The sequence below is a fragment of the Schistocerca piceifrons genome, chromosome 1 (genome assembly GCF_021461385.2).
Source record: "Schistocerca piceifrons isolate TAMUIC-IGC-003096 chromosome 1, iqSchPice1.1, whole genome shotgun sequence".
In the NCBI taxonomy this organism is placed as follows: domain Eukaryota; kingdom Metazoa; phylum Arthropoda; class Insecta; order Orthoptera; family Acrididae; genus Schistocerca; species Schistocerca piceifrons.
The window spans coordinates 766118082-766133129 of NC_060138.1; the positions used below are offsets into that span (position 1 = coordinate 766118082).

At 38.9% G+C, this 15048-nt stretch overlaps 1 protein-coding gene across 4 annotated transcripts in view; it reads left to right on the top strand.

Annotated features, from left to right (window-relative positions):
• Window positions 1-15048, top strand: part of LOC124712302 (ankyrin repeat domain-containing protein 17) — a 278433-nt gene that overhangs the window by 92591 nt on the left and 170794 nt on the right. For all 4 annotated transcript variants that reach the window (XM_047242597.1, XM_047242611.1, XM_047242618.1 and 1 more), the window contains exon 18: window positions 1176-1595. In XM_047242597.1, the coding sequence (XP_047098553.1) occupies window positions 1176-1595 (420 nt within the window). The remainder of the gene's footprint in view (window positions 1-1175; window positions 1596-15048) is intronic.

Consider the following 15048-nt stretch of genomic DNA (forward strand, 5'->3'; position numbering starts at 1 on the left):
TTAGATCACATAACATCAGCAGATACAAAGAAAGTAAATTGGAAAAAGAAAACACTACATGGCAAGCACCCGTATCATCTAACACAGCCACACATCAATCAAGATGCATCCAACACATGGCTAAGAAAAAGCAATGTATACAGTGAGACGGAAGGATTCATGTTGCAATACAGAATCAAACAATAAACACCAGATTTTACAGCAAGCATATTATTAAAGATCCCAATACCACAACAGATAAATGCACACTTTGCAAACAACAAATAGAAACAGTAGATCACATCACAAGCGGATGTACAATACTAGCAAATGCAGAATACCCCAGAAGACATGACAATGTAGCCAAAATAATACATCAACAACTTGCCATACAACATAAACTAATAAAACAACACGTTCCCACATACAAGTATGCACCACAAAATGTACTGGAAAATGATGAATACAAATTATCCTGGAACAGAACCATTATAACAGATAAAACACCACCACATAACGAACCTGACATCATACTCACCAATAAAAAGAAGAAATTAACACCACTAATCGAAATATCCATACCCAATACAACAAATATACAGAAGAAAACAGGAGAAAAAATTGAAAAATACATCCAACTGGCTGAGAAAGTCAAGGACATATGGCATCAGGATAAAGTTGACATACCAATTATACTATAAACTACAGGAGTCATACCACACAATATCCACCAGTACATCAACGCAATACAGCTACATCCAAACTTATATATACAACTACAGAAATCTGTAATTATTGATACTTGTTCAATTCCCCAAAAGTTCCTAAATGCAATGTAACATATACCGTACAGTTAAAAGGAAGTCACGCTTAATCAAGGTCTGCGTCACTTTCCATTTTTAACCAGACATAATGTCTGAGAAACGAAAGAAATACTAATAGTAGTAGTAGTAGTAACAACCACTTATTTTTATATGCTGGTGATATAGTGAAAGTAAAGTCTCTTACTTGGCTTTCATGTGGAGGTTAAGTAATATAGTTAATATCTGAACATTGTATAGCTACAGTATTTAGTTGTAGCTTCAGACTGAAATACAGCTTCATTATCCTTTTACATTAATTCAAAAGGAGTAGTTACATTTCAGAATGCTTTAGAAATATACTCATGATGAAAATTAAAATTTTGCCTTCTTCAGTCCACAGCCATAAGTGACCGGCCTAAAGCAAAACCTGTCTCAAAGAAGGAAGTGAAGAACCTCCGTAAGCAGCAGCAACAGGCATACCAAGCAGCTATGCAGCATCACCAGCAGCAACAGCAGATGATGCAGCAGCAGCAGCAGCAGCAGCAACAACAAAAACAGCAGCAGCAGCAGCCTCCACCACCACCACCTCCACAGATACAGCAGCAGCAGCTGCAGCTGCAGCAGCAGCAGCAGCAGCAACTGCAGCAGCAGCAGACACAACAACAGTTGCAGCAGCAGCAGACACAACAACAGTTGCAGCAGCAGCAACAGCAGTTGCAGCAGCAGCAAGTCCAACATCAGCCACAGACAACCACCCAACAAAAACATGTTCATTTCCATAATATGAACTTCAGTCATCAACTTCAAACTACGGTATGTAATATAAAATTGTTCATTTGCTTTTTGCAAACCTTTTTAAAGTAAACGCACGAGTTATTTAGTAAGTCATATTTGCTGTTGTGATTTCTTAGACTTTCACGACGGTTTGGTTTCACCTTGTGGAATCAGGTTACTGCTGGTAGTCTGCGTCTTCCAAACACAGTACTTTGATGTAGTTACTCAATGTTTTCATCAGGTATTTCCTGCAATGAAATAAACTAGATTCCACGAGATGTGATTTTTGCTGTTTGTAAAAATTACACCTGACTAAAAGACCACTTAACTACCATACTGCAGAAAGTTACCATTCATCTGTTTTAATTTCCAGAGTATTGGTCTGTGATCGTTTCTCTTGTAGAAAAGAGAGAGAGAGAGAGAGAGAGAGAGAGAGAGAGAGAGAGAGATATGCAAAACTTACGAAAGAAGGAAATTTTTCCATGATGGGTCACTGCCAAGTAACATAATTCAATGAAGTTTGGACTATACATACAGAAAGCTGCTACAGTATAGTACAGAATGTAACTAAAAGAAGTACACAATGAGACAAACAGAAATGACACTTTAATTTAAAGACAATAATTACACTGAAGTCAGTATGATTCAAGATGGTTTGCTAGACAATACAAAAGGGAGGACATGGTTCTTAGTTTTGAGTGTGATTAGCACAAATGGCATTACATAGTCTGCAAAATATTCCCATGCTGACCACAAAGTTGTAAAGAGTTATTGTGGAGTGCATTCCATTCCTCAATCTGTGCGGTTGACAACTACTGGGTGACTGTTAGTGCATGTGGATGTGCTGCAGTATTTCTCCACAATGCGTCCCACATGTGCTTGATGAGATTTAAGTTGGGGGAACAGGCATGCCATTCCATTTTCTGAATATCTTCTCACTTCAAGAGCTCCTCAGCATGTTCCAATCGATGTAGTTGCATGTTGCCATCCATAAAAATGAATCGCAAAGGAATGCACTGCTGAAAAGAAATTGGAAAGAAGTACAATGTCACAGTAATGTTGACAGATGAGTGTACCGTGTTCAAAGGTTCGGAGGCCAGTAGGCCCATGCCACATTCTGCCTCTCAGCACCTTATAACGTGGACCACAGAAATGACCATAATCAATGCTACAGTTTTCAAAAGAATTCCTATGGGGTGTATACACACACAGTCGTTAAAATTTATTTTCCCACAGTTTGATAAAATCAGTCCAATGACTTACACTTAATCTTTTAAAGTTGCCGAATTCACGTTTTCTGAGAGTTGATTCTCATTTCAAGTACTCCCAGGATACACAGTAAAGAAAAATTAAGATTTTGTAAGATATGGCATGAATTCTTGAGGTTTGTGCTTTAATGACTCTAGTAATAGGACCACAATCTGCACAATGTTATTAAACAAGACTCTCAGATCTGATGTGGCTTTGATTTAATCATTGGATCTGTTTGGTCTCATTAGACTACATTATACCACAAGGCATGTACTCGTAATATACAACTATTGTGCTTAATCTAATGTTTTTGCCGAAGTGGCATCAGCCAAAAGGACTTGCACCAGGCGACCGGCCCACCCGCTGGGAGGTCCTAGCCACATGACATTTCATTTCAAAAATAATTGCCAAATCTGTTAATATGTTTATTCCACTGTGGGACAAAACAGTCGATGCCTATATGGAAAAGATCTGCGGTTTCCTAAGGAACAATGGTTGTACTGAGGCATACACATCTTCACCCTAAGACATATGTCTGCTTGTCTCTGTATATGTGTGTGTGTGTGTGTGTGTGTGTGTGTGTGTGTGTGTCTGTCTACCAGTGCTTTCTCGTTTGGTAAGTCACAGCATCTTTGTTTTTATATATATATATAAACAAAGATGATGTGACTTAACAAATGAAAGTGCTGGCAGGTCGACAGACACACACACACACACAAACACAAACATACACACAAAATTCAAGCTTTCACAACAAACTGTTGCCTCATCAGGAAAGAGGGAAGGAGAGGGAAAGACGAAAGGATGTGGGTTTTAAGGGAGAGGGTAAGGAGTCACTCCAATCCCGGGAGCGGAAAGACTTACCTTAGGGGGAAAAAAGGACGGGTATACACTCGCGCGCGCACACACACACACACACACACACACACACACACACACACACACACACATATCCATCCACACACACACACACACACACATATCCATCCACACACACACACACACACACACACACATATCCATCCACACATATACTGACACAAGCAGACATATATATATTTTTCCCAGATGGAATGTTTCCCTCTATTATATTACTATTTACTTTTACGCAGCACACCACCATCCACATCTTCAGTATTTTTCCCACAAGAATGACAGGTTCAAACATTTTCAGTACAGCAGACAGCTTCTCTCTCAAGTGTTGTCTCCATGTATACCTCAACTTACACCCAATCATTACTTTTGGATACACCAGTCCTTTAAACCAAACTTTAAAATAGTAGTTTACTTGCCAACACAACACAACATTTGAAAGTTGCCTACGAACACCTACCTTAGCAACTTCAATACTGTTAGCAAACACCACACTCTGTCCCCTTCCCAGGGACTCCTGTCAAAACATACTCCTTCTTTGTAGCCTTTCAATGGTGACAATATTACAGATTCTCTCTTCCCCATGGCTATCTTTCCTCTTACACTACCACACTGCACAACACAAGAATATTTATGATCTTGCACAATCTTTTGATCCAGCTGAGCACTAAGTATGTCCTACCAGCAGTAAATTTCTGAGTTTTGTAGTATATTAATTATACTAGATAATTTTGAAATTGTGGATTATTATTACTTTCCTCTTATTCACAGATGAATGATCTTAAGTCCTGAACACTGTACGTACATTTGCCCTTTCCTGTCTCTGGGTTAGTTAATACAGCTGCCGTTTGCTTATGGTGTTCAGTTATTAAGAATGGCTCCTCATACAAAGGGTGATATTTTGCTTGTAATTTCTCTCTTTTTATGGTTCTTAACTGAAACGAGTTTTCACACCATAAACTGTATGGGTGTTTCCTCCTCCCATCTCTTTTTCCTCATTTCAGCCTCCTTTATTAGCAAATTATTCACATCATTGCTCAGTAACTGTTGTGAATGACATCCCCCATTGCCCATTCAACCCCCTTCAGGAGCAAGCCTCCTATTCGCTCTACAACTATTTACACTGAGAAAAACTTTGTAACTGAATGTGGGAACTCGTTTAGTACTTTTTCAAATTGTATCATGATGTCTGTCCATTTCGAATGTCTGTTTGCACATTTAGTCTGACAAAGCCTGCCAAGTTCATGGATGACCTATTCTGCTGGATTACTTTGAATGTGAGACTTTGAATTTAAGATGTGGTTCACACTTTCCCATGCCAAAAATTCTTTAAACGTTTCAGCTAGAAACTGTGTTCCATTGTACGACAGCAAATTTTTCGATTTGCCCACATTTTTAAAATGATCGCGTAATTTCATTATAACATGATATGTTGCCTTCCTTATTGGGTATAATTTTACTAGTTTGACCAAGAATTCCAATACCACAAATATACGAGGTGCAACAATAAAGTAATGAGACTTATTTTCTTTGCAAGATGTGGCAATCCTGCAGGCTTGCGTGGGCACAATGTCTTTGACCTTGGTCTATAAGCTGCTTGTAGTCCAAGCAGCACATCGATGCAGCTGCTCAGTCGTGAGGTTGTGCTGTAATAAGTTAACATGTGTTTGTCTCTCTCTCGTCACGGAAATGGAACCACATAATATTGCGCTGTGGTATGCAGTTTCTTTTTGGGTTAAATTGGGTGAAAACGCAACGACAACTTACAGTAAGCTTCAGAAGGCTTTTGGACAGGAGGTTATGTCAAGAGCTCAAGTTTTTCGGTGGCATAAAATGTTTTGTGAAAGCAGAACGAGTGTTGAAGATGAAGATTGCAGTGGACGACCATCAACCTCACGGACGGATGTCAACTTAGCCCGGGTGCGTGAACTCGTACAATCTGATTGAAGATTATCTGTGGAAATGGTTGCAGAAGAACTGAACATCAATCTAGAAACGGTTCGCCTAATAATAACTGAAGATCTTGGTACGAGAAAGATTTGTGCAAAAATGGTCCCCAAAAATCTCACACCACAACAGCGAGAAACACGGAAAAATGTGGCAGCCGATATGTTCACACAAATGGAAACCAATCCAGAATTGTTGAGCCATACTATCACTGGTGATGAAAGTTCATTTTTTTTCAGTACGATCCAGAGACAAATCGCCAATGTTCGCAATGGTGCTCAAAGTGATCACCCAGACCAAAAGAGCACGCATGTCAAAGGAAAAAGTGAAATACATGCTTGTGTGCTTCAATTCCAAGGGAATTGTTTAGAAAGAGTGGGTGCCTCCTGGACAAACAGTTAACCAATATTACTATAAAGAAATTTTAGAAATACTTCATAAAAGAGTTCTTTGTGTCCGTGCCAACATTGCTGATAATTGGATTCTGCATCACAATAATGTATTCTGCATCACAATAATGTGCCATCCCATACTGCTCTGTCAGTACAGCAATTTTTAACCTCAAAACAAATTTCAGTACTACCACAGCCACCTTATTCATCAGATATTGCTCGGTGCGAATTTTTTCTATTTCCAAGAGTGAAAACGGCAATCAAGAGGCATCATTTTCAAACAACTCAAGATGTCCAAAAAGCTGTGACGAGGGTCTTGGAGGATATTACAGAAGATGAGTTCCAGAAATGTTATCATCAATGGCAGAAGTGCTGGAAAAAATGTGTGAAATCAGAAGTGAACTACTTTGAAGGAGACAACAGTAAACGTGACTAAAATGGTAAGCACCATTCTTTTACATCAGTCTCATTACTCTATTGTCGCACCTCGTATACATTGTTCCTCCTCAGCCCCCTCAGCCCCATCTCTGTGAGTTGTTTCCTATGAAGCAATATTCCTGCATACACTTTCCAGTTGTCGGTAGTATAGGTATGACTTTGATGCAAGGCATCAGTTTGCAAACGTAAGTGACCATCTTTGTTTTGTTATCTCTTTAAATTTCTTGTCTTCCTCATATGTATTTACCCTTAGAAAATGAGCAGCATATTTGCCCCTTTCCTTTACATTTTGGTTCAATTGAGGACCTACAGGTAGTCAAGACAGTACATCGGGTAATATATTATCTTCCCCCTTTATATATTTAATAGTGAAAGGAAACTCATCCAGAAAGAGAGCCCATCATGTTGGCATAGTGTTTGGAAGTTTGCTCTTAAAGTGAACCCACTATGGTCTGTATATAGTACTGTCCTGCTAGTAGGTATTTAAATTTCTTGAATGCTCACACTACTGATAATGTTTCCGTTTCTGTAATGCTGTAATTTCGTTAATGTTGCCTGGGAATTCTATTAGTGAGAGCTATTGCCTTTTTCTCTAATGTGCGATCAGTCGCATACGTCTGGAATTTGCGACGGCACAACCCATAATCCAATGCACCCACTGGCATATGAAAAGGAAGATCAAAATTTGGGTGAATCAGCAGTTGGCATGCTGCCAGTGCTTCTTTTATTTTTGAAAATCCTTCATATCAGTTTACATCCCATCTCCATACCGTGTTCTGTTTTAATAACCTAAGCACTGATTTGACAAGGAATTTTCTGTAGAATCCCACCACCCTGAAAAAGGGTGTGTGTGTGTGTGTGTGTGTGTGTGTGTGTGTGTGTGTGTGTGTGTGTGTGCCGCCCCCCTCCCCCTCTCCCACTTCCCCCTCCTTTTCTTTTATTTATTTTTTTATTTTTATTTTTTTGACACAGTGCACTCAATATGAGAGATCAGGCTGAGTGCCCAAAGTGCCGTATTTACCCGATTATCAGACTAGGTTTTTTCCCAAGTTCCTCATTTGAAAAATACAGTATCGTCTTATATTGCTGCTGAGGTCAATGTTTTTATGTTGTTTAATAGATTAATATAGGGATTGTCGTACATTTAAAAATGATGCATTCGCTACTGAGTTTTCATACAAATTTATTTTGAAGAATTCCAAAGGATAGGGATTTCGAGTAGGCTCGAGTTTTTCCAAAATGCCGAAGTGATCAATACAGTATCAGCCTTGCTCAATAACTTCACTTGTGATACTAGTGCAAGAGATACTAAAAACATTATCAACTAGCCAACTCTGCTTAAAAAAAAAAAAAAAAAAAAAAAAAAAAAAAAAAAAAAAAAAAAAAAAAAAAAAACTGACAATTTTTTGAAACTCAGGAGGAAATAGCATTACATTCTGTCAGTTTGCAAACTTTTGTTGTATTTGAACAGGTTTGCAATAAAAGTTCTCATACATGTATGGTTACCACCTACATACATTTAAGCTTGTTTTTAAGTAAAGGTAACATTCATAGGCGAAAATCTTCAAAAACCATTAATTGATTCTGAATCCAAGTCAGTATTTTATTTGGGTATGAGAAACTGTAATGAATACCAAGAGTGTTGCACATTAGGATTCTGTCACGTTTCACATATTAGAATAGCGGGTCAAAAAATCACCAGCTTTTAAAGAGCTTTAAAACAAGATGGTGACATTCAGATGAAACGAAAAAGAAAATTTATTCAGCATTGAATGTCTGACAAATGAAATAAATTGCATTAAACTGACTGCATTTGTCATAACAAGAATAAATTACAGCAGAAGGCACGTTGTGGATGTAGTACTAGATCACAGGAGAAGCGAAAGTTTGAGAACTGAGAATCATGATTGCGATCATTTATTTGTGTACTAGTTGCTGTATTTGTGTACTATTTGCTATTGTTGCATATAACCTGCACCCAAGAAAAGATATTGCCTTCGTGTGTTTCGCTATTGCTGAAGCGTAGCACTACAGCAGGTTTGGAGGGGGAATGGTGACACAAGTTTGACTGAGAACCAAGATAAGCGGGGGCAGGGGAGTAGTGAGCAGGTAGCAAATTTCAATGTACTGCAAACCATGGGAATCTATACTGTGTCCTTTATTTCCTGCTTTCTTTGGCTTTTTATGAACATCTTCCATGTGTAAACTAGTTTGCCTGAATCCATTTGTATTTGAAATTGAATTTACTTTAAAATTCTCACAAATAGTCAACAATAGCATGCATTTCTGCGGAGATACCAAAAGTCTAGAGTGGATCCAGTGGCATATTTACACATTTCATGCAGCATTGTTGTCTGTGCTCAACTGTGAGATATGATGGGAAGAGCAGGGGCTGAGTCAGCTGCTGGTTCTACACAACCAGAGAGAGGAGGAGACAATATGTTTGTAAGCAAGGGCATTGTAACATTTTCATGTCAGTTTAGAATCGAAATTATCTGTGTTTAGAGAAAATAGCTGTTTTCTTAGCTCCCACAGTAACCATAACCTCAAGTGTAGCAACATATTCGAAAGAAATAGCCAAATATTTGTGACAACAGAGAGATCTGTTCTGTTCGGATGATGTCGATGATTAAAAACAATGGTACCACAGAAGACAGTAAACAAGAAGGCAGTGAAGATAATGTAAACCATTTCTTTCTGTTTATTATATTCCTCCCTATGTTATCAAAGTTTAGACAGTGAATAAAATTGCAAAAGTTTAGAGTAGATGTGTTGGTAACATCATATACAGAGACCTTACAACAGTAAAAATTTGTAGTTTTGGTTAGTGAGAATCTGTTAAAAAGTAAATTTTTATCAAAGAGCTTCTAAAAGAAGAGGTTGGGGGGGGAGGGGGCGGGTCTTACACTCGTGTAAATATGGTATTCACAACAAGACCCAAGAACTTTACATTGTTTCTCCCAAATTGTGATGTTGAGGACTTAATGGTGACACCTCAGGCACCTAATCTCATGAATAATTCACCCATTGTTTATAGGTGTTCCTTCCATGTTGTGGATAGTACTAATATATGGTCGACACACAATGTTGTTGTTGTGGTCTTCAGACCTGAGACTGGTTTGAACGCAGCTCTTCATGCTACTCTATCCTGTGCAAGCTTCTTCATCTCCCAGTACCTACTGCAGCCTACATCCGTCTGAATCTGCTTAGTGTATTCATCTCTTGGTCTCCCTCTACAATTTTTACCCTCCACGCTGCCCTCCAATACTAAATTGGTGATCCCTTGATGCCTCAGAACATGTCCTACTAACTGATCCCTCCTTCTAATCAAGTTGTGCCACAAGCTCCTCTTCTCCCCAATTCTATTCAATAGCTGCTCATTAGTTATGTGATCTACCCATCTAATCTTCAGCATTCTTCTGTAGCACTACATTTCAAAAGCTTCTATTCTCTTCTTGTCCAAACTATTTATCGTCCATGTTTCACTTCCATACATGGCTACACTCCGTACAAATACTTTCAGAAATGACTTCCTGACATTTAAATCTATACTCGATGTAAACAAATTTCTCTTCTTCAGAAACGCTTTCCTTACCATTGCCAGTCTACATTTTATATCCTCTCTACTTCGACCATCATCAGTTATTTTGCTCCCCAAATAGCAAAACTCCTTTACTACTTTAAGTGTCTCATTTCCTAATCGAATTCCCTCAGCGTCACCCGACTTAATTCGACTACATTCCATTATTCGCGTTTTGCTCTTGTTATTGATCACCTTACACCCTCCTTTCAAGACACTGTCCATTCCGTTCAACTGCTCTTCCAAGTCCTTTACTGTCTCTGACAGAATTACAATGTCATCGGCGAACCTCAAAGTTTTTATTTCTTCTCCATGGATTTTAATACCTACTCCAAACTTTTCCTTTCTTTCCTTTATTGCTTGCTCAATATACAGATTGAATAACATCGGGGATAGGCTACAACCTGTCTCACTCCCTTCCCAATCACTGCTTCCCTTTCATAGCCCTTGACTCGTATGACTGCCATCTGATTTCTGTACAACTTGTAAATACCCTTTCGCTCCCTGTATTTTACCCCTGCCACCTTCAGAATTTGAAAGAGAGTATTCCAATCAACATTGTCAAAAGCTTTCTCTAAGTCTACAAATGCTAGAACCGTAGGTTTGCCTTTCCTTTATCTTTCTTCTAAGATAAGTCGTAGGGTCAATATTGCATCACGTGTTCCAACATTTCTACGGAATCCAAACTGATTTTCCCCGAGTTTGGTTTCTACCAGTTTTTCCATTCGTCTGTAAAGAATTCTCGTTAGTATTTTCCAGCTGTGACTTATTAAACTGATAGTTCGGTAATTTTCACATCTGTCAACACCTGCGTTCTTTGGGATTGAAATTATTATATTCTTCTTGAAGTCTGAGGGTATTTCGCCTGTCTCATACATCTTGCTCACCAGATGGTAGAGTTTTGTCAGGACTGGCTCTCCCAAGGCTGTCTGTAGTTCTAATGGAATGTTTTCTACTCCCAGGGCCTTGTTTCGACTCAGGTCTTTCAGTGCTCTGTCAAACTCTTCACGCAGTATCATATCTCCCATTTCTTCTTCTTCTACATCCTCTTCCATTTCCATAATATTGTCCTCAAGTACATTGCCCTTGTATAGACCCCCTATATACTCCTTCCACCTTTCTGCTTTCCCTTCTTTGCTTAGAACTGGGTTTCCATCAAAACTCTTGATCTTCATGCAAGTGGTTCACCTTTCTCCAAAAGTCTCTTTAACTTTCCTGTAGGCAGTATCTATCTTACCCCTAGTGAGATAAGCCTCTACATCCTTACATTTGTCCTCTAGCCATCCCTGCTTAGCCATTTTGCACTTCCTGTCGATCTCATTTTTGAGACGTTTGTATTCCTTTTTGCCTGCTTCATTTACTGCATTTTTAAATTTTCTCCTTTCATTAATTAAATTCAATATTTCTTCTGTTACCCAAGTGTTTCTACTAGCCCTTGTCTTTTTACCTATGTGATCCTCTGCTGCCTTCACTATTGCATCCCTCAAAGCTACCCATTCTTCTTCTACTGTATTTCGTTCCCCCATTCCTGTCAGTTGTTCCCTTATGCTCTCCCTGAAACTCTGTACAACCTCTGGTTCTTTCAGTTTATCCAGGTCCCATCTCCTTAAATCCCCACCTTTTTGCAGTTTCTTCAGTTTTAATCTACAGCTCATAACCAATAGATTCTGGTCAGAGTCCACATCTGCCCCTGGAAATGTCTTACAATTTAAAACCTGGTTCCTAAATCTCTGTCTTACCATTATATGATCTATTTGATACCTTTTAGTATCTCTAGAGTTCTTCCATGTATACAACCTTCTTTCATGATTGTTGAACCAGGTGTTAGCTATGATTAGCAAAACTCTACCAGGCAGCTTCCTCTTTCTTTTCTTTCCCCAATCCATATTCACCTACTATGTTTCCTTCTCTTCCTTTTCCTACTACTGAATTCCAGTCACCCATGACTATTAAATTTTCGTCTCCCTTCACTACCTGAATAATTTCTTTTATCTCGTCATACATTTCATCAATTTCTTCATCTGCAGAGCTAGTTGGCATAAAAACTTGTACTACTGTAGTAGGCGTGGGCTTCGTGTCTATCTTGGCCACAATAATGCATTCACTATGCTGTTTGTAGTAGCTTACCTGTACTCCAATTTTTTTATTCATTATTAAACCTACTCCTGCTTTACCCCTATTTGATTTTGTATTTATAACCCTGTGTTCACCTGACCAAAAGTCTTGTTCCTCCTGCCACCGAACTTCACTAATTCCCACCATATCTAACTTTAACCTATCCATTTCCCTTTTTAAATTTTCTAACCTACTTGCCCGATTAAGGGATCTGACATTCCACGCTCCGATCCGTAGAACGCCAGTTTTCTTTCTCCTGATAACGACACCCTGTTGAGTAGTCCCTGCCCGGAGATCCGAATGGGGGACTATTTTACCTCCAGAATATTTCACCCAAGAGGACGCCATCATCATTATTTAATCATACAGTAAAGCTTCATGCCCTCGGGAAAAATTATGGCTGTAGTTTCCCCTTGCTTTCAGCTGTTCGCAGTACCAGAACAGCAAGGCCATTTTGGTTAGTGTTACAAGGCCAGATCAGTCAATCATCCAGACTGTTGCTCCTGCAACTACTGAAAATGCTGCTGCCCCTCTTCAGGAACCACACGGGGGGTTTGTCTGGCCTCTGACAAAAGCTATGGCTGAAAATTTAGTTGTGAGAGTGTGATTCTTTTCTATGTGTCTATTTGCAGCTCAGCAATCATCTTCATGGAGAGTTGATACCTATCCTCATTATTATTGATTCTCAGATTATTTAAACAAGTTACCTGTTACATGGATTGGTCACTGTGGTCTCATTTCATCAACATGCTGCCTGTGCTTGTGAATAGATGGCCACACGAGTGAATTCTGCAACGGGCCAAAACTGGAGGTTGTTTCTGCTGATATCTGTAATGGATTGGGCCTGGGCCCATTGATCTGTAGACAATCGGTTCCCACTAACGTGCAGGCCATGTCCGTCGGATCTAGTCTCACAATCTGCCCACAGGTTGGGTCTGTTTGTGTGTGGTATAATGCAACCGATTTTCATGGTTTCCCCATAGACCCAGGACTGTGGTGCTCCTCAGCAGCAGGGTAGAGGCCATGGACCCACGGGTGATGGATTTCAGGAATTGTGACTGCCCACTGCAAGTACGTTGTACAGTGTGGCGTTTTATAGACTTTTATTTGTTCTAGTACATTTTAGCACTCCAAAAGTAGTTTATATGTTAGAAAGTATAGACAGTAAGAAGACGAAAATTGTTAGTCACTGGCGGTTTGTATGCTGTGTATTCATATATTTCTCAAAAGAAAAATTGCGCAATAGATATAAAACAGCAGATAATAACTGACAATAACGAACATAGTAGAGCCTAAATTTTATTGGCAATCATCTTCAGTGTTGATTTACACAGTTCTTCTCCGCCTTATACACTTCCCAAGAAGCCTACTTTCTTCTGAGAAATGCATATTTTTGTCACCAAATTTGCTTCGTTTTCATTGGTCTTAATGAAACTCGTACACCATTTGGCTTGCTTTCTCCATCTAAAAACAGTTCATTACAAACGAGTTTGATGTTAGTACTTAAGATTTTTGCTCACATCACGGAACACCATCTACTTGCAAATGTTTCTTAGATATTTCCTCGTTTGCGCTATTGTACCTTGTACCATAAGGGTAAAGACAGGTTGTGAACTTACGTCTTAAGTTCCCCTGAGATTTCAGAATTTGTCAGGGAAAAATACTAAACCTTTTCTGGGAATCAGGGATATATCAGGAAATTTCACTTGGGGAAACGTGTGGCAACCCTGAAGCTGAAATTGAATATGCACTAAAATGTACAAAAGTGGGGAAGTCACGTGGTCCAGATAACATGCCAGTGAAACCCCCAAAACTGATAGAAAATTACCTACAACAGTTAATTGGCGATCTATATAATACTGCATATGGAACAGGACACATTACAATGGATTGTCTAAAATGTGCTTTTGTAATGATACCAAAAAAAGTTTATCCTAAAAAATGTTCTGAACATAGGTAATAAGCTTAATGTCACACATTTTAAACATTTTTTTGTGGAAATCGTACAGTCGGATATACAAAAAAAAACCTAGAATGTAATATGAGTGAAAATCAGTTTGTTTTCCATAATGTTATGGGTACGAGAAAAGCCTTATTTGCCGTGAACATTATTATTATTATTATTATTTACAAAAATGCCTAGATCTGAAGCAAGATGTGTGTGTTGGGGTTAATTGATTATGAAAAGGCTTTTGACAAAGCGTGACATGATAAATTGGTGAACCTATTGGAAGAAGTTTGGACAAGAAGAGAATAGAAGCTTTCGAAATGTGGTGCTACAGAAGAATGCTGAAGATTAGATGGGTAGATCACATAACTAATGAGGAGGTACTGAATAGGATTGGGGAGAAGAGGAGTTTGTGGCACAACTTGACCAGAAGAAGGGATCGGTTGGTAGGACATGTTCTGAGGCATCAAGGGATCACCAATTTAGTATTGGAGGGCAGCGTGGAGGGTAAAAATCGTAGGGGGAGACCAAGAGATGAATACACTAAGCAGATTCAGAAGGATGTAGGTTGCAGTAGGTACTGGGAGATGAAGAAGCTTGCACAGGATAGAGTAGCATGGAGAGCTGCATCAAACCAGTCTCAGGACTGAAGACCACAACAACATTGGAAGAAGGTAAAATAGCCTGGCAGGATATTAGAATAATTAAAAACTTATAAAAGTGGCAACAGACCACTATTATCAGCCGCAATGGAGAATCATAGATGTTGCGAGAAGAAAGAAAAGGCTGTGTTCTGTTCCCATTCCTGTTTAGTTATTGTTCAAAGTATATATCAGATGTAGAAATAGGTATAAAGGACTGTTGTAAAGTGATCAACTAATGCTATGCTGATGGCACACTAGTATTTGTAGAAAATGTAAAAAAGTGCAGACACTATTTCAAGAAATT